At 38.0% G+C, this 20,639-nt stretch overlaps 1 protein-coding gene across 3 annotated transcripts in view; it reads left to right on the top strand.

Annotated features, from left to right (window-relative positions):
- med25 (mediator complex subunit 25) overlaps positions 1-16,524 on the top strand; it is a 50,010-nt gene extending 33,486 nt beyond the window's left edge. The window contains exons 16-20 of one of the 3 annotated variants that reach the window (XM_022674002.2): positions 702-809; positions 1,055-1,126; positions 6,003-6,170; positions 8,682-8,793; positions 15,803-16,524. In XM_022674002.2, the coding sequence (XP_022529723.1) occupies positions 702-809; positions 1,055-1,126; positions 6,003-6,170; positions 8,682-8,793; positions 15,803-15,915 (573 nt within the window). In that variant the 3' untranslated portion in view covers positions 15,916-16,524. Of the gene's footprint in view, positions 1-701; positions 810-1,054; positions 1,127-6,002; positions 6,171-8,678; positions 8,794-15,802 lie in introns of all 3 variants that reach the window. The other 2 variants (XM_022673999.2, XM_022674010.2) reach the window with 2 other exon arrangements.
- The last annotated feature ends 4,115 nt before the right edge of the window (positions 16,525-20,639 follow it).

The raw sequence follows: 20,639 nt of genomic DNA, 5'->3' as shown, positions 1-20,639 counted from the left end.
GAGTCAGCGCTAAGCATTCAAAACCCAAAGAAAAACAGCAAAACAACAGTAATCGTCCCTTTTAATCAGGCATATAAATGGCTTTTTAAAAGGTAAATAAGAGCGTCTTCCTGGAATTAAAAGCATGAATTCAGCTGTAACTGGAAATATCTGCGCTGCAGCAAAACTGTGCTGGACTGAGGAGCACAGCTTTCCACACGTGTGTTTACAAGCATTTGCCCAAACATGTGGATGGAGGCCACGCAACAGTTACCTCGTGTTTACTCCTGCCCTCCCCCCCTCAGGCTTCTCAGGCAGCAGCAGCCTGTCACTTACACAGACACGGAGACAGCGCTGTGTATCTACTTCTTGTGTCAGGAATCAAAACATTGCAACATGAGGTGTTTGATTTAATAGCCTTTAATGATACTTAAACGATATATCTTGCAGCACTAATCATGACCATTAAAATACATAAATGCCATTCAGTGCTTATGCATTTGTTTTAAAGTCCTTATATTAAAAGTTGTTTAATGTGTTTTTCAACTACGATATTTTAATTTTTCATTTATTTCTCTATTTGTAACACATTGTTTTTCCAAATTTAAAACTGAAGACTGTTGATTTTTCCCTCTCTTTTTTTGTTATCTTGGCATAATTCTGACTCATTCCAAATGCGCATACACTCTCGTGACCTTTCACTGCTTTGCCTCTCTCTACAGATGGGTAACGCAGGGCAGATGCAGACGGGCCAGGTCCCGCCCAATCAGAACTTCCTCAACAGGCCGCCTGGCCCAATCCCCGTCACCCACGGCAACGTCCAGCAGCAGGTAACCAATCAGCAGCCAGCATGCGCCTGTGTGCCGCGTGCGTTTCTGCACCGAGTCTTCACACTGCTCCGAATGCCATTTCTGTCCTCCGTCAGATGGAAACCGCATGCTGTTCTAACCCCCTACACTTCTCCTCTCACTTTTTTTTTCTTTCCTTTTTTCGCTCCTTTTTCTTCCCTCCTTCTCGTCCTCCTTTCTCGCTCCCTCCCACCCATTTTCCCCTCTTTTTCTATCTCTGCCCAAAGTCTGTGGTGGTGGGCATGGCTCCTGTTAGTCAGGTCACAATGATGGAGGACCAACAGAGGCAGAATACCATGGTGAGACACACAAACACACAAACGCTAACACACACACACACACACTCACACTTACACACCTACTCTCACACTCTCCTAGTCACACAGCTAAATTCCCCACCACCTTCTGTATGCGTATGCTCTCTGCTCAGACATGCCAAGCTCTAATACACTTTGCCTGATTCAGAACTGACTTTGCTGGGCTCCCGACTGATATCTCATATGGCTGTTTATTAAGGGTATAACAGTTTGCGAAAAAGTCACAATTTGTTCTACACCGAGGTTTAGACAAATTACAGTTTGTTAATTTTTTATGGGTCTGCAAACATGCTACAACTCTTTAATATTGTTGTCGTACCACCCTTGCCTAAAGATTATTTTCAGTAGTCCTATGGTAAACAGAAGAGAGTGAGAAAGAAAGAAAAAAGAAAAAAAAGAACAAAAACTTAACCTATATGAGAGAGAGAGAGAGGGAGGAGGGTATGATGGTACTACCGAGGCCAGCCCACTGCTCCATAGACCCCAGAGACGCTGAGCGTCCGATGGGCGGGACAAAGCCCAGCATTTATCCAATGACTCGTCTCGTTTCGCCGCGCGCTTTGCTCCGCTATTGAAGTCCGTGGACGCTCAGCGTCCCCACTGTTTAAAGCAGCGGGAATGAGTGAGAGGAAAGCCGCGGCGTTACCAGTGATAAGAAGCTGATTCTGAACTAAGTTCAGCGCGTTGTAGTGCATATTTAATCAGTGATATGTACACACAATAGTATATATTTAATCACTTTTTTTTGTTTTTACATTTTAGGGGAAGCTGAGCTTCCCTTGCAGTCTTAGAGCAATCGCCACTGTGTTTAAGAGTCCATCAGTCTAGCCCAACACTTTGTCAAGCCAGTAAACCCTAAACCATGTTTTATTTTTAATGAATAGCTAAAATGTGTTCCTTTAAAGTAATGAAACATACCACTCTACCTCTGCAGCACCCTCACAGGTTCAACTGTGCTGTAGGTGTGGATGATTGGTCTGTGTACAATATGCAGATCAGTCAATCAATAACAACCAATAACCCTGCTAAGGTCCAACCATCTGGGTCTCAATGCTATCAGAGGCTTTCCCTCCTGCCCTGCCTCTAAACCCATACATCACCCAGTAGCCCTCCCAAACAACTTCTCCAAATTTGAGCTGAGGGTGGAATCAGCAAAGATCAAGTGATTTAGTGCCTCTTTAAAACTCACCATGAATTCTTCACATTAGAGAGTAGAGGTTTTGATCTGGAATTACCGATTTTTGAAGATGAAAGAGTCGAAGAAAACACCACATGAAATTGAAAATTCATACCAAAAAAAGCAAACGCAGCAGCAGCTTTCCTGAAATGGGATGTTTTCTTATTTTGTAGCTCTATGCTAACTTAGAACCCACTGTTTACAGTCACATTATCTACTAAGGCTCTTTTTAACTAAAATGTTTGTTTAATTTTGCAACAAAAAATTATACCTTGTAGATATTATAATCTTTCTCAGATTTGTAGCATCTTTAAGTTAGCATTGCTGACGGTTTGATATCAGTCTGGGCCTGTTAAGTCGTTTCCTCTCTTACAAGAACATTCCTGCCCTTGGCTTTTTGCTTGTTCTACCCAACACAGGTCATCAGCTTGCTGTGCTGACCTTCACTGCATGCAGCTCATTTACCCTCCAAAACTCCTTAAAAAAAAAGGGGAAAAAAAAACTAGAAAAACCTAAACCACTCCCACTTTAAACACCAAAACCCAGTACAGGTAAACTAGCTGCAGCCCTGCAGAATTTAGTGATTTTCTCATTAAATTAAATAAAGCCTTTGCATTAATTATCCTTTATATTGTTACTTTATTTGAATTATGTTTGAATAGTGTTATTTTCACTCATAGTTTTCTCAGATAAATCTGGAAACTGTCTGTAAAGTTGGTGTTTCAGTAGAATTGGACACTCTTTATTATTTCTTGTTTTGTTTAAGTAGTAAGTAGGGGTTGATAATGATATTTTTATGATAGTGATATTCATGGCGTTGTCAAGTTAAGTGGCTTTTTGGTGTCATTCCATCTGAGTACAAGTTCACAGTGCAATGAAATTACGTTTGTCTGGAACCAACAAGGTGCAAAATGGAAGAAACAGTACAATATAGACAACATAAAGTGCAAAAGTGCATCAAATTATGCAACACAGAGCTAAAACACAATAATAAATACAGCAGACACGAGACAGTTTAACAGACAGAATTGTTTGTGCAGTACCGTGGTGAGGTTAATGTACATTACTTAGTGTAATAAAATTAGCAGCAAATATTGCTGATAAGGATATAAACACTTTCAGTCTCTGTGGGTGTGTGTAAAGTAATGGGGGTTCAGTTCCATCTAGATCTGAGATTGGGCCCAGAAAATTCCAGCCCGACCCGGCCTGAGCCGTGAACATTCTGCCCGAGCCCGACCCAACCCGCCCCATAAACTGTTTTTGTGGGCCTGAGCCCAAATTAAACGTTAAAACTGAGCTTTGTAAAATTATTTTCGGGCGGTTTGAATGAGCGAAATCTGTTCAGAATTATGTTATTTAACATTGCAACACCTGAAGAAGTATAAACCTATTATTTAAGAAAATTGCTTAGTAAGAACCCATCTCCCCGTCTACTCTTAATATAATGAACAATGTTTAAGAATATAAAATACTTTCAGAACAAACATTTTTTTTTACACGTCACACTTTTCAGACTTTTATTTAATTTGAAGTTTCGAAAAACATGAATCATTTTCATTTCAATTTTACAATTGTGTATAAAATAAAATACATTTAAGTCTGTGGCTATAAGGTGACAACATGTGAAAAAGCTAATTTTTTTGAGGAAAATGTCATATGATAAAACAAGATAAAAGATCACACGAGGTACACGAATAAATAAATAAATAAAGTAAATAAATTATAAAATAAATGCTGAGATAAAATGTTAAATAATGTGTAAAATGTTGTGGCATGTTTCTCATTTTTAGGCCAAACCAATCAATGTAATCTAATCAAATCAAATGCAAATCGAATGTTAATCAAATGTAAATTGAATTCATTATGTAACTAATTATGTAGTTACTGAATTATGTTTTCTATTGTGTGATTGTGCCACAATAACGGTTGTATCAGTAGAGCTGTACGGGTTAAAGCAGGGTCAGTTATAAACTCAGCAGTGCTGTGGAGCTCCTGGATGCTCCACTTTACTCTGATGAATGGTTGGTGTGTTGCTTTCAGAGAAGTTCTGTTTTGTCTGCTCGTCGCCAGGAATAAGTGTGGAGGCGATACTACAGAGAAATCGTGTCTTTAATCTGAAACAGACTGTGAAGATGCTCCAATTGTTTCTCCTTTATGTAACATTGCTTTATTGAACAGTTGGTAATTAAATCATCATCGGAGCTGATTTTGGATCAGAGTAAAGGTGTTTTAATCACCATATTTATACAGCAAAAATTAAATCATATATTATCACATTATGTTTTCTGTAAAAACTGGACCGAAGTAAAGATATACAATTTTTTGTGAATGTTTCAAGCACATTAATCACATTATTTACAATCATTTATTTCAGCATTAGCAATGTTTATACTGTAGAAACTGCAGATCATATTAGAACAGATGCATGTGAAGATAGATTGGTTCCAGATTTTGCCTAGATGCCCCCAGCTCTTCCCCTGTGGATGTGTTCAATTCTGTCACCAGCTCACCTGATTTAACATCAATAAGCACCGATTTACCAAACCAGCTGTTGACTGAGAACTATAAATCATACTAAAATCCAATAGGAAGAGCTTTACAGATGTTTTAACGAATACAGCCATGTAAAACCACTACTTTTTTTTTACAAGAGTGATTTCTATATATTCTAATATTAGTGTTTTACTGAGTAAATAAACACTTACTGCCCAGATAAGATTTTGATTCTCACAGGTGATTAAAACCTTTGCTCAGTACTGTAATTTAGCTATATTGCTAATATTTGTAGCTCTTTTCTGTACATCTATATGTTTATAGATAGCAGTGCGTGATTCAGTGTCAAAAACCACATATTCAGGTCTACTGACCATCACTGTCAATGTGTAGTCACTCCCCCTAGTCTACCTTGGCCTCTCAGCCAATCACATTGCAGGGTTAGAACTAACTGTGGTATAATTGATATTATTGAAATACAGGTTCTTTTAAAGTTACTTAAACTCAGAAATATATAATTTTACAAAAGAGAAGTGGTTAATATAATATACAATACAAATTCCAATTGACTTGATTTTTTTAAAATAATGTTATAAATAATGGCTAATTGGCTCCTAGCAGCACCTATTTGTATGTGTATAGTGTCCATGTCCCCCTGTAACTGACATGCACTGTCAGTGTGTATTCATTTCCCCTGGGCTTTCTTGTTTTACGTATATGTGTATGTATATCTTATCTATTGGCTGACTATCTGGCCTCAGTGTTGAATGCTGTAAACTCTACTTTCTTTACTGCACAGAGTGGCTTTATGTACATGAATATATTTAATTGAAATAGTAATTCTGAGTAGTCTATTTCATACAGTTCAAGTTTCAAGTTATTTGAATATAATTTGAAGAGCAGTGGCTAATACAATATACAATATCTCTTTTTTGATATATATATATATATCTTTCCTAAGGCAATCAGTTTGCATGCTTTTTGTAAATAACACCAACTAATTAGATTTTGCAGTGTAGCCTTAAGACACCAAACGTCTTTGCTTATTGACTAAATTTAAGTTAAGAGGAAAACAACCCAGGATTGTGCAAAATCCAAAATAAGTGAATTTACTTGACCTCAGAGAGAAATTATTAAAATTTTGCATTTAATTTAATTTGTTTTCCGAATTTTTTCTTTCTTTCTCAGCTGACCATGAGAGCAGCAGCGACAGCCAACCAGCAGCCTCCAGTCTCCGGAGCCCCGCCCAATCAGGTGGCTCAAGGTCAACCCCAGGCCCCAGGCAACATGCTCCGCCTCCCCAACCCGGGAGCCAATCCGCAGCTGCGCAGTCTCCTCCTCAGCCAGCAGCAGCCAGTGAGTATCAGTTGGTCAGGCTGGTCAGGGCGGCGTTGTGTAACTGGTGTAATCACACATCAGTGTGTTTAAATACTCTGTGAGAGACAGCAGCTGCTTTACAGCCACTAACGTTCCTGTGAAATCACAGCTCTGCTTTTCCCCTCCAGGACAGAAAGAACTTTTCTCACTGCAGCCTGTTATCATCTCTACAGAACCTCAAACACACACTCTCTCTCTCTCTCCCTTTCTCTCTGTGTCTTTCATTTAATCATGTATTGTCATACATTTAAATTAATGTATTAAACAAATACTACCTTTTTTATTATAGTATTAATTTAATATTTTATATTATTATATTATTAGAATATGATTATATTAGGCGCTAATCTAGCTGGCCCAGCGATCTAAAGCACTGCCTCTATGATGAGGAGATTGCTGGTTGGAATCCCGGTCATGCACCTTGCCATCAACTGCTGGTGATATTAGAGAGCACTATTCATCTTGCTCTCTCTCTCTCTCTGTGTGGGTACAGTAGATGGCACTCTCTCCCCTCATAACTCCAAAGGGTGATGTCGATCAGCACAAGGCATCTGTGAGCTGATGTATCGGAACTCAGCTTTTCTCTGAGCGCACTGTGATGCTACTTGGTAATGCTTAAAAAAAAGAGGTGTTGGAAGACTTCACATGTATCGGAGGAGGCGTGTGCTTGTCTTCACCCCCCTTGTGTTGTGACATCACTAGTGATGGGAGACTAGCCGTTGAGTGGGTGGGATAGTTGGCCTAGCTAAAATTAGGAGAAAATGGGAAACATTTTTGAGAAAAAAGAAAACGAATATGATTATATTGGAATTATATATTTAACCGTATGTAATACACACCAGTTCAAAAGTAATGGGACACCCACACATTCATTGTTTCTTTCTAAATTAAAGGACTACATAAAAGAGTTTATTACGGTCGTTTAGTGGTGGGAATCTCTGGGCACCTTATGATTTGATTCGATTATGATTCAGAGGTCTGCAATGCGATTATAAAACCATTACCGTTTCATCTTGATGCATCCTTTTCTTCTATACAGGATTTTTTTATTTTTCTTTGGTGCTTATAAAGTGTCTGTAATGATCCATAATGAATACTGCTATTTAATAGGCTCTTTAACACTTGTCTTTCTTGAAGTAAATAGATAGTTATACACACACAGGAATGGGTTGCCAGAGTTGATATCTGATATTCAAGTGCAAGTAAATTAGAATAATTTCCTTTTAAAAATGCAATAATTAACAATTCCACAGCAATAGGACAACAATAATAAACAAATATATGTTTGACATTTATTAAAACAATGTGTAGAGCATTTACAATGAAGAAAACATTGAAATAGCAGCTAATATATTGCTATTAATGCACTTAAGATATGAAATAGTGTTTTAGCAGCTATGAGTACTTGTGCATGAGTGTTTGTGCATTTACACATCTCTGTCAGCAATGTATGACAACATTTCTACCAAATTCTAAATAAAAATATTGTCATTTAGAGCATTTAACCAATCAATCAGAAATCAATATTTGATTAAATAACCCAGTTTTCATGTATCTTGACAATGTTCTCCTCCACCAGTCTTACACACTGCTTTTGGATAACTTTATTCCTCTCCTGGTGCAAAAATTCAAGCAGTTCAGTTTGGTTTGATGGCTTGTGATCATCCATCTTCCTCTTGATTATATTCCAGAGGTTTTTAAAAATGAACAGACAAATGAACACAATACACAATATTGTTGAGCTCATGTTCATATATTGTACGATAAGACGAAAATGTAATTATTGTGAAGGACCTAATTGTATCTTGTATGGAAATTATTATCATCATTTTTCTTAATTCATTTAAATGTAATGTAGCTATTATATTATAATCTTACCGTTATTAGAACTGATTTTAATTTGATATAGTCTCTTTTTTTCTAATTAACTCTAGAAAAACTGGAATTGGCTTAAATTATGATGAATTGTATGTTATTCATGTTTTTCATGTTTAATTTTAAAATATTAGCATTAAAACGAATAACCGATGTATGTAAATACTATTAAATAGTAATAAAAAAGAAATTTATAATAAGACGTCTTAAGATTAGTAACAGTAGATGGGTAGATATCACTTCAGTCTTTTTTTCTCTCTTTCTCTCTCTCTGTCTCTCTCTCTCTTTTTTCTATTTATTTTTTTTTTTATTAACTGTAATGTCCCTAAAATAAAAAAAAACTAGAATCCATTATTATTATATTTTGTGTTGAATGTGCTGTGGTAGTACATTGAGTACACAATAATATCTCTCTTTCTCTCCTTCTCTCTCTCTATCTCTCTCCTTCTCTCTCTTTCTCTCTCTCTCTTTCTCTCTCTCTCTCTCTCTCTCTCTCTCTCGCTCCCTCCCTCTCTCTCTCTCTCTCTCTCTCTCTCTCTCTCTCTCTCTCTCTCTCTCTCTCTCTCTCTCTCCCTCTCTCTCCCTCTCCCTCTCTCTCTCTCTCTTGTGCAGCAGAGCGGTGTGTCTCATATGCAGGGCATGCTGCCTCTCCAGGGTCTGAATCAGCAGATGGTGCACCCTGCAGGGGGCGCTCAGATCCAGCCCCAGTGGAGGCAGCCTATCGCAGGTACAGTACAGCAGGAGTGTCCCGCCAGCCACACACACACACACACACACACACTTATCAACTGACCGGCCCTAATTAGGCCTTGTGGGGCCTTTTTGTTTGCTTGTTTGGTTTGTCGTTTTTCTCCCCCTCCCTCCCCCCAGAAGTCCAGTTCAGATGATGCTCCCGTTTGTGTCTGTCAGCGTGTTATCTGGAGACCATCAGAACAAGGGCACTGTTTTTTGTTTGTTAGTTTTTTTTAGGTTTTGTGTTTTTTTTTTTTCTTTTTTTTTCTCTCTAACAGCATCATCGTTCAGTTACTCAGACAGCCGTTTAAGCCTACACCGCTGCAGGCCTTTAAACAGACTCCTGTTCATACTTTCACCAACACTTTTATGTCATCAGTGGCCTGCAGCTCATCTCCAGCTGTCTGCTGAAATGCAGTTAATTATCATCTGGATTGGGGTTTGGGTTTGAGTTTTGGGTTAAGGTGAAAGTTAGAATTGAAGTGAGTTTAAGCAAAATTAACTACCGCTATCCTTCCTTTTCTCTACCTGATCACGAGTGAATAGGATAGGTGATACAAAGACTATAGATTATAGCCCTATTATAGCCCTTTAAAAAAAAATCTTACTGCAGGGTTTGTTTGTTTCTTTTAATATACTTCAGCTTCATGTTTTTGTGAGATTTAGGGTTTTTGGGTTTTGACCTACTGTTGTTAAAGAGTATTTGTTAAAGTTGTTAAAGAATTAGAATTTAGGTCCGTGTTGGCTATTACGCTGCTTTTTAAAAGGCCTCCTTCCGCTAAAATCCACTTTTTCTTGCTCTTTGTGAAATACTATAGATCTCTCTGAGTTGTAAATGATGCTGCATATGAAACAAAAAGCCTCAGAAAAACAAGTTAATCAGAAAAATGTTAGGTGTCTACGTCAACCTGTGAGTTCATGGCCTAGCCCACCTCGGCTCAGGACCGCCCACAGACAGAGCTAAACCCGGGCTGGAGCAGAGCAGACACTCATTAGCTAAAGAGGAGCTTACAGCTCTGTTTACACCAGCTAGTTAACGTTAGCTATCTTGTGAAAGTAACTGTAGGTTTAAATCGGATCTCCGGTTGACCTTAAATAAACACTAGGGAAGCATATTTGACAGGGCAGCACAACTCGACAGAACACCGGTCAAAGCTGGCGCCGGATTTAATGATGATGACCGGCTTAAATGGCATTCGTTTATACGAGAGACTACAACTAGACATTTTAAAATGAATTAAAAAATGATGGAATGATACCTTAAATTTATTTGAAATCAATCTTGTAAGATGTTTGCTGCCTCTTCTGGACTGGCGTGCTCACACTTGTGTTTTAGGTTCATTTTGCGTTCAGAAAATCTGCAGACTAGGAGATTTTCAGAAACCCTCCAGGATGTCCAGATACCTGTGAACAGGGGCTCAGATTCCACTTGGTCCATCAGTGATCATTAGACTATATTTTTAAAACCTAAATTTGCAGTTAGACGTAATAAATATTTGTAGACATGTAGAGTATAATCGACAATGTGGACAATAAAAAAACATTGTTGACAAGGAATTTAATTGTCGACGTGTCATTAATGTGTGAGTTAGCAAGCAACTAGAGAGAGAGAGAGAGAGAGAGAGAGAGTGTGAGGGAACAAAAGAGGCGAGCGAGGAAGACACACATGGACATAGTGAGAAATATAGAGCATCCTGATTGGCCTCTCCTCATGCTTAGTTGTCCAGTGAGGTTCAGAAATCAATATTTGGTGGAAAAACCCTGGTTTTTAATCGCAGTTTTCAAGCATCTTGGCATGTTCTCCTCCACCAGTATATATATATATATATTTTACAATATACTTTGTATCTACGTCAAACTTTCAAAGTGTGACGTCGAGTGGTCCAGTATGAGCGGGAGGTCGCAGGTTCAAACCCCCGCTCATGCAGCTTTGCCATCAAGCTGCCGGCGCTCAGAGGGAGCACAATTGGCCCTGCTCCCTCCGGGTGGGTAGATGGCGCTCTCTACTCACATCACTAAAGGGTGATGTCCACAGCACAGGGTGTCTGTGAGATGATGTATCAGAACCGAGTTGCTGCGCTGGCTACTCGGTAATGCTGCATCAGCAGCAGCTCGAAAATAAGCAGTGGCTGACTTCACATTATCAGAGGAAGCATGTGCTAGTCTTCACCCTCCTGGTGTGTTGGGCATCACTGGTGATAGGGGGTAATTGGCTGTGTAAATTAGGGAGAAAATGGGAATAATTCGAAATAAAAATATATTAAAAACTTTCAAAGTGTACTGCACAATTGGTCTAGGGCCCTAAACGTTGAACAGTCAATGTGCAGTAAAACATGCATTGGATCGGGACCCTCTCCAGTAGGAAGTAAAAATAAAGGGCATGACAAAATAGTTGAGACTAATTGACTAATCAAAAAAATTATCGCCAGATTAGTTGACTACTAAAAAGTCATTAGTTGCAGCCCTAGTAGAGTGTCATTTCTTTTAGCCAAAAAATGTCAATAGCATAATTTCCTCTTTTATGAACCTCTCTGGCATTTTAAATCAGTTGCCTATTTAAGTAACTTAAAATCATATAAAGTGCCACTTTTGAAAGTAAAAGGTAATTTCATATTTTTATACTTCAGCTACTGTAAGTTTATGTGAGATTTACAGTTTTTAAGACATGCTCTTTGTAAAAGAGTATTTAGGTCTGTGTTGGCCATTATGCTGCTTTTTTAACTCCTTTGAAATCAATCTTGTGAGATGTTGGCACCCCCTTCTGGACTGGCATGCTCACACTTGTGTTTTTAAGTTCATTTTGTGTTCTTGTGCAGACAAGGACATTTTCAGAAACCCTCCTGGATGTCCAGATACCTCAGATTCCAGTAATTTACGATAATTAGCCTATATTTTAACCCCAAAAATTGCTCAGGAGGACTAAATGAACGTTTATAGACATGTAGAGTGTGATTTCTTTTAGCCAGAGAAATCTCTATAGCATAATTTGCTCTTTTATGAGCCTCGCTGGCATTTTAAATCAGTTGCCGATTTAAATAACTTGAAATCATATAAAGTGGCACTTTTGAAAGTAAGAGGCAACTTCGTATGTGTCACAGTGACTCACACATAATTATGCTAGAATGTTTCGTACAGGTGAAGCAGCAGCAGCAGCATTCAAATGCAGTGCGAGTGCACTTACCTGCCTAATGTTATTTCCATTGTAAAACTGCAGCACAGATCAGACGTTTGATTATTCAGGAGATCGTGGAATACCTTTTTATTTTTTACTAAATAACTTTAACATTTTAAATATTCAAATAATTTTATACTAATAATATTATATTTAACAAACATCTCTCATATCTCTGCTCCAAATAAATATGCATACTGTATTTTCAGCACTATTAGGCTCACTTAAAATTCTTTAATTTTCAAAAAAATCATCAGTGCGTCTTATTATCCGGCACATGAATTATGTATGAATTTTACCAGTCAGGTTGTAAGGAGCAGTAAAGCCACTCCACTGAAGTGCAGCGTTATACAGGAGTTTCAGTTTAGTTCTCCAGCAATAAGGCTGGAGCAGTATTAGCTAGATCTGAGGTGAGTATTATTGGCCCTGTAGCCTGCTGCTAACCCCGGCAAGCACTGCCTGAGCAGCATTAACATAAGTCACTAACCACGTGAAGTGATAGCTTTTTCACCATTCAGTTGAGTGTTATCGGACTGTAGCCTGAGCAGTTTTAGCTATATGGGATGAACCGCTAGCCAATATCGACTTGGCTTACTTGAACACTCAGGGTTCCTTAGTGTAGCTCAGTTAGGTGGCATTTACTGTTAGCCGCTAATGCTAATGCTGCTGCACCCAGCCTTAGTGGAAATCTGGAAATCTAAGTTTACTGTAAATATATATGGAAGTGCTTTACTCACCCAAATAAACAGTTTTCAGGAGAGAAATCTGTGTAGATTAACATCCAGCGCTAGTGTTTTTTTTTTTTTTAAAGAATTGCACTTTTGTTTACTTAGCTTAGCGTTACTTAACTTAGTTAGCCACCACCACCCAGCGGTGGCACACCAGTTCCCTAGAGTGTTGCAGATGAGCCTTATGTATAAAAATGCTACAATTTACCCAATATATAAGGGTTGTAATAATTGTACCAGGCATATGGGGGTGCTATAACGGTCACTAATCAGTCTATTAAATCCAGACAAACACTATTATTTAAATACAGCATCCAAATAAATGTGTTTATTTATTCTACACCGCATAATAGAACTACGGATACCAGTTCTCTCAAAGTCAACTAGATTTGGTTAACATTACATCTCCAGTACAACCTTTGTTTAAGGAGACATATATTGAGGTCTCTCACTATTTACAATGAGTTTTGCAATGTTGTAGCAATGTGTAAAACTACATCCACCATGTTTGAAAGCTGTGCCTCAACCTGGCTAGCTTTTGACTACAAAACTGTGAGATGTATAACTAGAGATCAGCGAAATGTACAGGCCTGATTATTATATCTAATGAGCCAGCAGAGCAGACCTACCCTATCTAACCAGTACAGCACGTCTAGCATGTTCAACCCTGCAAAAGCTGGCTGCTGTGTCTGTAAGTATCACGGCTATAACAAGCTGTTACTTTTGCAGCTAACCCACATTTTTAGGTTTCATAACATCATTAAACATTTGAATGATTCTCAGATCTGAGCTGTGGGTTTCTGCAGCTCCTCGAGAGTGACCATGGACCTCTTGGCTGCTTTTTTGACCAGTGCTCTTCTTGCTCGATCTGTCAGTTTCATAGACTGTATATAGCTGGACAGAGCATCGTCTCTCAAAAGTGAAGCCACCACAGGTCGGGCGCCCCCTGCTGTTCGGTTTCAGAAAGCTGTGTAACTCCACCCATTCTCATAGGTTTCAATGGCAAAACAGACAACTTTCAATCACGTTTTTTTTTTTTCTAATATACTGTAATTCTACCTCCATTATTTAAATGCAGCAGCGAGTGTAACCTCTGCTTATATTGTCTATTTTTTATATCCCCACAGAGTTTGTTTTTAAGAAGGTTATTTAGCTCTATTCAAAAAAGGTGTGGTTATTGTAAAAGGGCTGGTTATGGGCGGGACCAATAAAAGACAGTCAGCTCCGCTCCGCCCCGCTCTGCAGTCTGTGACCGCGAGGCAGCCCTCAGGGGCGGGGTTATTTAAATGAGTAAGCTGCTCTCCACAGTCTTTCTCCCTCCTCTGGTCTCTACTGCGCAGACTCGGGTTTCAGGATCGCCAACATGGCGGAAGATTTTGGCCTAATTTAAATTGAATGATTGGGAATGGCGACACAACGTCCATCTTTTTTTACAGTCTCTGGTCAGTTTGGGTGGATGGCCATGTCTTATTATCTATTTTATTTATTTTATCTACTTCTTAAGCAAGAACCTGAGCAAATATCTGTTTGAAATTAAGTTGACAGAAGACATTGCTGTGGAAATATGAGAAAATAACCAAATGCATGTTCAGCTTGAACCTGTTTAAACTACATAAAAAGATAATGTCAGCTATAAACAGCTTTAGTGTCCGAGTCATACAGTGTCACAAACCACATAAATAAGTCTATTAGAGATTACTAAACACCTCCTCACAGTTCAGGAGAGTGTATTAATTGCACACTAATTGATGGGGTGGAAGTTTTCATCGCTCGTTAGCTTCAATTCAGATATTCAGATTAGGGTTGTCATTATTATTGATTGTAACAATAATTAAAACTAATCTACCAGTTATTTTGCTGGATTGTTGTTTTTCTTTCTCCTTTTTTATTCGGATCCAAGAATAAAAATTTAGTTTATTAAACTAAATTAAAATAAATCATTCAGAGCCTTTTAAATATCTCAGCACAATGTATTGAAGGCAAACAACCGTATTGGAACAATTTGTACTAAAAGAGAGAAAGAGTGTAGATTGGCTACAACAGTCCAGTTGTCTGCCTTACCCCCTCTTCCCCAGATACGAATTTCATTGGGTTGCCAGGTTGAGGATACTGAACCTACATAAATAAGCAACAAAATGACCTCAAAAACTATTGCAATGGCAACATATAAGCACTTTCATAGCTAAACGTACTAGTCAAACGTACAAAAAATTGATTTCTGTCATATGTCGTATGTCAACATACTTGCTGCCTCCACAAATCCACTGAATATGAGCGCGATCACTAGGGGTGTGCCATATCGTATCGTAAGCAATAATTTCGCCAACATTTATGAATATGGTGAACGATATTATAGTCTATAGTGTGAAAAATACGGTACGTACAGTAAATGAATATAAAATTTGCTTTATCATGCATGCTGACAACAAATCATTTCTGATTCATCAAACAGCTTTTTTGTGCATTTTCTCTGATTTTTTAGGTATATGTTTGAGTAAAATGAACGTTGTTGTTTTATTCTTTAAACTACGGACAACATGTCTCCCAAATTTCAAATACAAATATTGTCATTTAGAACATTTATTTGCAGAAAATAAGAATTGGCTGAAATAACAAAAAATGATGCAGAGCTTTCAGACCTCATATAATGCAAAGATTCATATTCTTAACATTTTAAGAGTTCAGAAATTAATATTTGGTGGAATAACCCTGGTGGTTTTTAATCAGTTTTCATGCATCTTGGCATGTTCTCCTCCACCAGTCTTACACACTGCTTTTGGATAACTTTATGCCTTTACTCCTGGTGCAAAAATTCAAGCAGTTCAGCTTGGTTTGATGGCTTGTGATCATCCATCTTCTTCTTGATTATATTCCAGAGGTTTTCAATTTGGTAAAATCAAAGAAACTCATCATTTTTAAGTGGTCTCTTATTTTTTTCCAGAGCTGTATTTCTAGCTAAATGTCTGTCTAAGATTGGAAGAGCTAGAAGTGAGCTAGAACATTCTTGTAATGAAATGTTTTTGTAATAAAAAAAAAAACATCAATACATCAGTATCCACTTTTTAATTATGTTTATCTTTGACTTTTCTCTCTGTCTCTTCCAGGTCCGGGTCAAATGCTAATGGCGGGCGGACCGAGGGGCTCAGTGGCTCAGAATCCTGGCATGCCTCAGGTGTCCAGCGTCATGGAGGATGAGATTCTTATGGACCTTATCTGAGGACTACGTCACCCACAATCCCTCACTGCTCCTTTTACTTTTGCTTTAGATGAGAATGCGGCTGGGCAGAAGGTCAGGTGTTGAGTTATATTGAAACGGTCAGTGTGGAAAGTGACACGACACATTTAGACACGTATGTACGTCTGTTCTATTTAAAGAACCCATAGAACCATATGAATTGTAAATGTGTTTTTTGGGGGTGTTTTTTTGTGTTTTTCTGATCTGATATACCTGACAGTTTGTGAGGAGTTTGTTGAGGCAGGTGTTACAGAACAGAAAGCGCAGAAACACAAGTAGAGTTAGGTTTGGAATTCTGTTCAGCCAAAATCCAGTCTGTTTATTAAGAGAGTAAGATTGTTCTTTTTGATTAATACATTTTTGGTTTTAAGTTGTCTAGTTTACAGAGAAATCTCAAGATAATCCTATAGGGAAGCCTGTGAAATGGAATAGAAATAGAAAAGAGCTGACAGACATTCATATTGGGCCACCCACTAAATTAGGCTTAAATTATCTGCATAGCTGAGAAAGTTCAATTTTTTTGTATGAAATACTTGTTTTCTCTTATCCAGGCTTCCCAGTGGAATTGCTTGAGCTAGATTTGAAGCCAAATTTGATTATTCATACTTCTTTTCCCAACTGACTTTGGAATGGACTTTTGGCTTAAATTATCTGGCTAACTGACGAATCAAGGTCTTTGAAAAGAGAGGAAGTAAAAACGTTCTTCTTTGGATAATAACATCAGGTTTCAAGTTTCAAGTTAGATTCAACAAAGCTCACTATAAGTTCACCATTAGCCAATAATTTAAGTAAAAGGGCCCCATATATTCATTGCAGAGAGGTGGTTTAAGTGTGTAAATGGGTAAGAACCTTCTTGTTGAATCACTTTTTTGGTATTTAGTTTAGTCCATCTTACAGATAAAATCTCAGTTTTTTAGGATTCCTTAGCTAGCCAGATAATCCTGTCCAATATCAAAGTCTGTCAGCTCTTGTTTCTATTAGACAACCCTCAAAATATAAAAAATACCACACATTGTTTTCCCAAATCCAGGAGAGGTTTTCATAATACAAAGCGGAAGTCACTGCTAGCCAGATAAATTAGGCCAAATCAGACATGACTTCTGGTTTAAGTTATCTGGCTAACAAACTTTCTCTACAAAAAGCTTTTTGAAAGGAAATGAGATAAGAAGATTTTTTACTTTGATTTTTTAGTTAGTCAGATCATCCCAGTGTCAAGCCTGCCCAACATTCCCATTAAATGGAATAATCCATAAAATGTCAGGCTTAATTTATCTGGTTAACTAAGAAACCCCACATTAGAAAAAAACCTTTCTTAATGTTTCTTTTTAAGTCCATGTTATCCAAGTAAATCTAAAAGTGATTAACCAAGAAGAACGTTCTTGCCATCCCATCTCAGCAAATGGGTAGACTGTTTTCAAATGGAAGTCAGTTTTCTCAGCCAGATAATCCTAAAGTCAAGATGAAGGACTTTACTTTTGATTAACCTTCAATTTTGGGTTTAAGCTATCTAACTAACTGATGAATTTAATTGGCTAACTTTGTGAACACACCAGACCTGATTTCCTGGACCTAATCAGGGGTTTCCAGGGTTAGGAAAACCCAAAGTTTTGGCTTTAGATTTCTAGCTAAGGTAACAATCACAGAAAAACTTTTTCTTTATTTAGGCTTTCAAGGGTTTCTTTTTATTTTAAGATCTACCTGAAGCCAGAAGGGATTATTCAAGAAGAACGTTCTTGTTAGAAGATCTGAATAGACAGAGTAAGAAATACCACTTTCTAAAATACCCCTCAAATTCATTCACCCCCCCTCCACACACTCACACATGCAAACATGTCTAACCGTGGACAGTGTCGAATTGCGAATGATAGAAGGATAGATCGCTGAAGATGAACTGGACGTTGGCGTCGTTGTTGCCTAATGATACGTTTGCTCTTGTTCCTCCTTTATTGGTTTAATTGAGCAGATTATTCTAATTATTATTATTATGATGATGATTATTATTATTATTATTATTATTATTATTGTATTTTTTATGAGACTTTTATTTTACATAGCTTTTACTTTTTTCTTAAGTTGTCTTTTCCGAGACTAGGCTGTGTTGTTTTACGCGAAAATGAAATAAAGTTGATCAGTTTTCTCAGGCATTTTCTTTGCACTTTGGGAAAGCGAAGCGAGCGTCTCCCGAGAAGAGAACGGTGGAAAAGGTGTATGTGTGTGTGTGAATGAGAGACATGACAGTGAACTGTCTGACAGAACCCAGATGAACCTGAGAGCGGTGTGTGTGTGTGTGTGCGCGTGTGTGTTTGTGCGTGTGTGTGTTTGTGTGTCAGCGACTGAAATAGACGGAGCAGTAGATTGCTTAATGCGCGTTTCTGCCAAACGGTGTCACAGTGTTAATTTTAACTACTCCAATATGTCGTGGAACCATACAGTGCCCCCCGTGTGCCAACTAGTCCTACCAGATGGCACCACTTGGCTATGTTTTCCCTGGCATAACACACAATCAGGCTGACCGCGTGTGCGCACGCCACGCTGTCTGTGTGCACGCTGAAAAGACACAGACAGACACTCAAACACACAAACACACACTCTTACACACACACTGCTGCTCTCCTGACCGGAGTGGACCCCGTCTTTGGAAAATTAAGTGTGAATAACCTTTAATATGATACAGAATCTTTCAAGTGAAATAACATTAAACCTTTGTAAGTTCCATGAAGTAAACCTCTGGCGTAAAATGGACTTTTGTTGTAGTAAAACATGATAAAAGTACTTACCTTAAATGATTAGCACACCTCTGTTTTTCCACAGCATTCTAAGATCCAGAAATTTTAACAGTTTGTCTAAACACCCTTCAGACTGGTTGACACGGGGCATGATTTGACCCGATAAATCTAAGCTTTTTCCACCGTTATCCAGCTCAAAGTAGCTCCACACCTCCTTGCTAGGATCAGGAGAGCCCTGACATTTAAAAAGAGGAATTAATAACCTTAAAAAGTGCACAAAAAGCTTATTAAAAATCACCATTCACATCCTATAACGCTAGCTTCAGCTCTGAGCTCCACCATTACTGTACTGATAATAACAGACATATATATATATATATATATAGTTTTAAATGTCAGGGCTCTCTGGATTGTAGCAAGGAGGTGTGGAGCTACTTTGAGCCTGAATAACGGTGGAAAAAGCGATTTATTGGGACAAATTATGCCCCATGTCACCCAGTCTGAAAGGTGTTTGGACAACTGTTAAAATTTCTGGATCTGGGAACGCTGTGGAAGAATGGAGGTGTGCTATTCATCAAAGGTAAGTACTTTTTATCATGTTTTACTACATCAAAAGTCCATTTTACACCAGAGTTCTCCTTTAATGCATTGGGATTAGGGGGGCATATGCTATTGGGACTAGGGGTTATACGTCTACTATTTTTTTTTTTTACTAGTCTTTTAGTTGTTCAAAAAAGTAGTGGACTAGTCGTAATTTGCATAATTAAAGCAAAAACAAAAACTCGGGACATTGCTAAATTCATTTATTTATTTATTACAGCTGTATCTAATGCTCATTAACACAAACTAATTTGTCATATATTATTTTAAACAACAGCTGAACAGGCTCCAAATGACACCTCCATATTCAAAGCTTCTTTGGCAATGCCTTTAAAAAGGAAAATTAATACATTTGCAAAGTAATACAGCTGCTTAGGATCTTACACCTTGTGTCTTACAGTGAATATTTCAACACGGAACATAAAGGAACGCCATAACATTTAGATTCAAATATATATATATCTTACTTGTGCAGCAAATAAAAAAAACATTCTCACTTTTAGCATCATTACAGGAAGTGTTCACCTTGCATTCTTGGTTTCCGAGCATGGAAATGAGAAGGATGTACCCCTCTAGACCACGCCCGGGAATAGACATCATGGTGCCATAATTGGTTCACGTTCTGCTCCACGTTCCGCTCCAGAGAGTCCTGTTCTATTGGTAATCCTTTTTTTTTTTACAGGGACTAGATAAGCTGTAGATAAGTTTTAGTGATGGTTGCAAATTGAAGTAGATCAATGCATCCATTAAAATGTGAACATTAACATTTTGTCACCATACAAACACAACTTAAGTGTATTTAAATGAGATTTTTAAGTGATAAACCAACACAAAGTAGCACATCATTTGAAAGTTGGCTAAAAATTTACCTTAATTACGTCTTACCTTAATTAGTTAATAGAGTCCAGCTGTGTGTAATTTAGTCTCAGTATAAATACTCCTGTTTTGTCAAGGCCTGAGTGGTTTGTTAGAGAACAGTAGTGAACAAACATCGTCATGAAGACCAAGGAACTCACCAGACAGTTGTGGAAACTTTTTTTTAAGCAGGGTTATAAGCATGTTAAAATAACATATTGCAAGCTTTCAGCATCCCAATGAGTACTAGGGCTTAGATCGGGCCCAAAAAATCCGACCCAGCCCGAGCCCGTGCACGTTCTCAACCCGAACCATGAGCTGTCATTATGAGCCCGAGCCCGACCCGCCCCATAAACTGTCTGATTTCGGGCTGATTGAATGAATATATTATGAGCGAAATATAATCAGAATTATGTTAATTAACACTGTAACTTAGAAGCATAGAACTATTATTAACTTAAAATGATTTTAAGAACAGCTACACACAGTGCTGCAAGTCAAACGCGAAAGCGTTCACGTGCGCCC

This window comes from Astyanax mexicanus, chromosome 19 (genome assembly GCF_023375975.1).
Source record: "Astyanax mexicanus isolate ESR-SI-001 chromosome 19, AstMex3_surface, whole genome shotgun sequence".
In the NCBI taxonomy this organism is placed as follows: Eukaryota; Metazoa; Chordata; class Actinopteri; order Characiformes; family Acestrorhamphidae; genus Astyanax; species Astyanax mexicanus.
The sequence above is the reverse complement of the archived record's forward strand: the minus strand, read 5'-3'. Positions and strand labels throughout refer to the sequence as shown.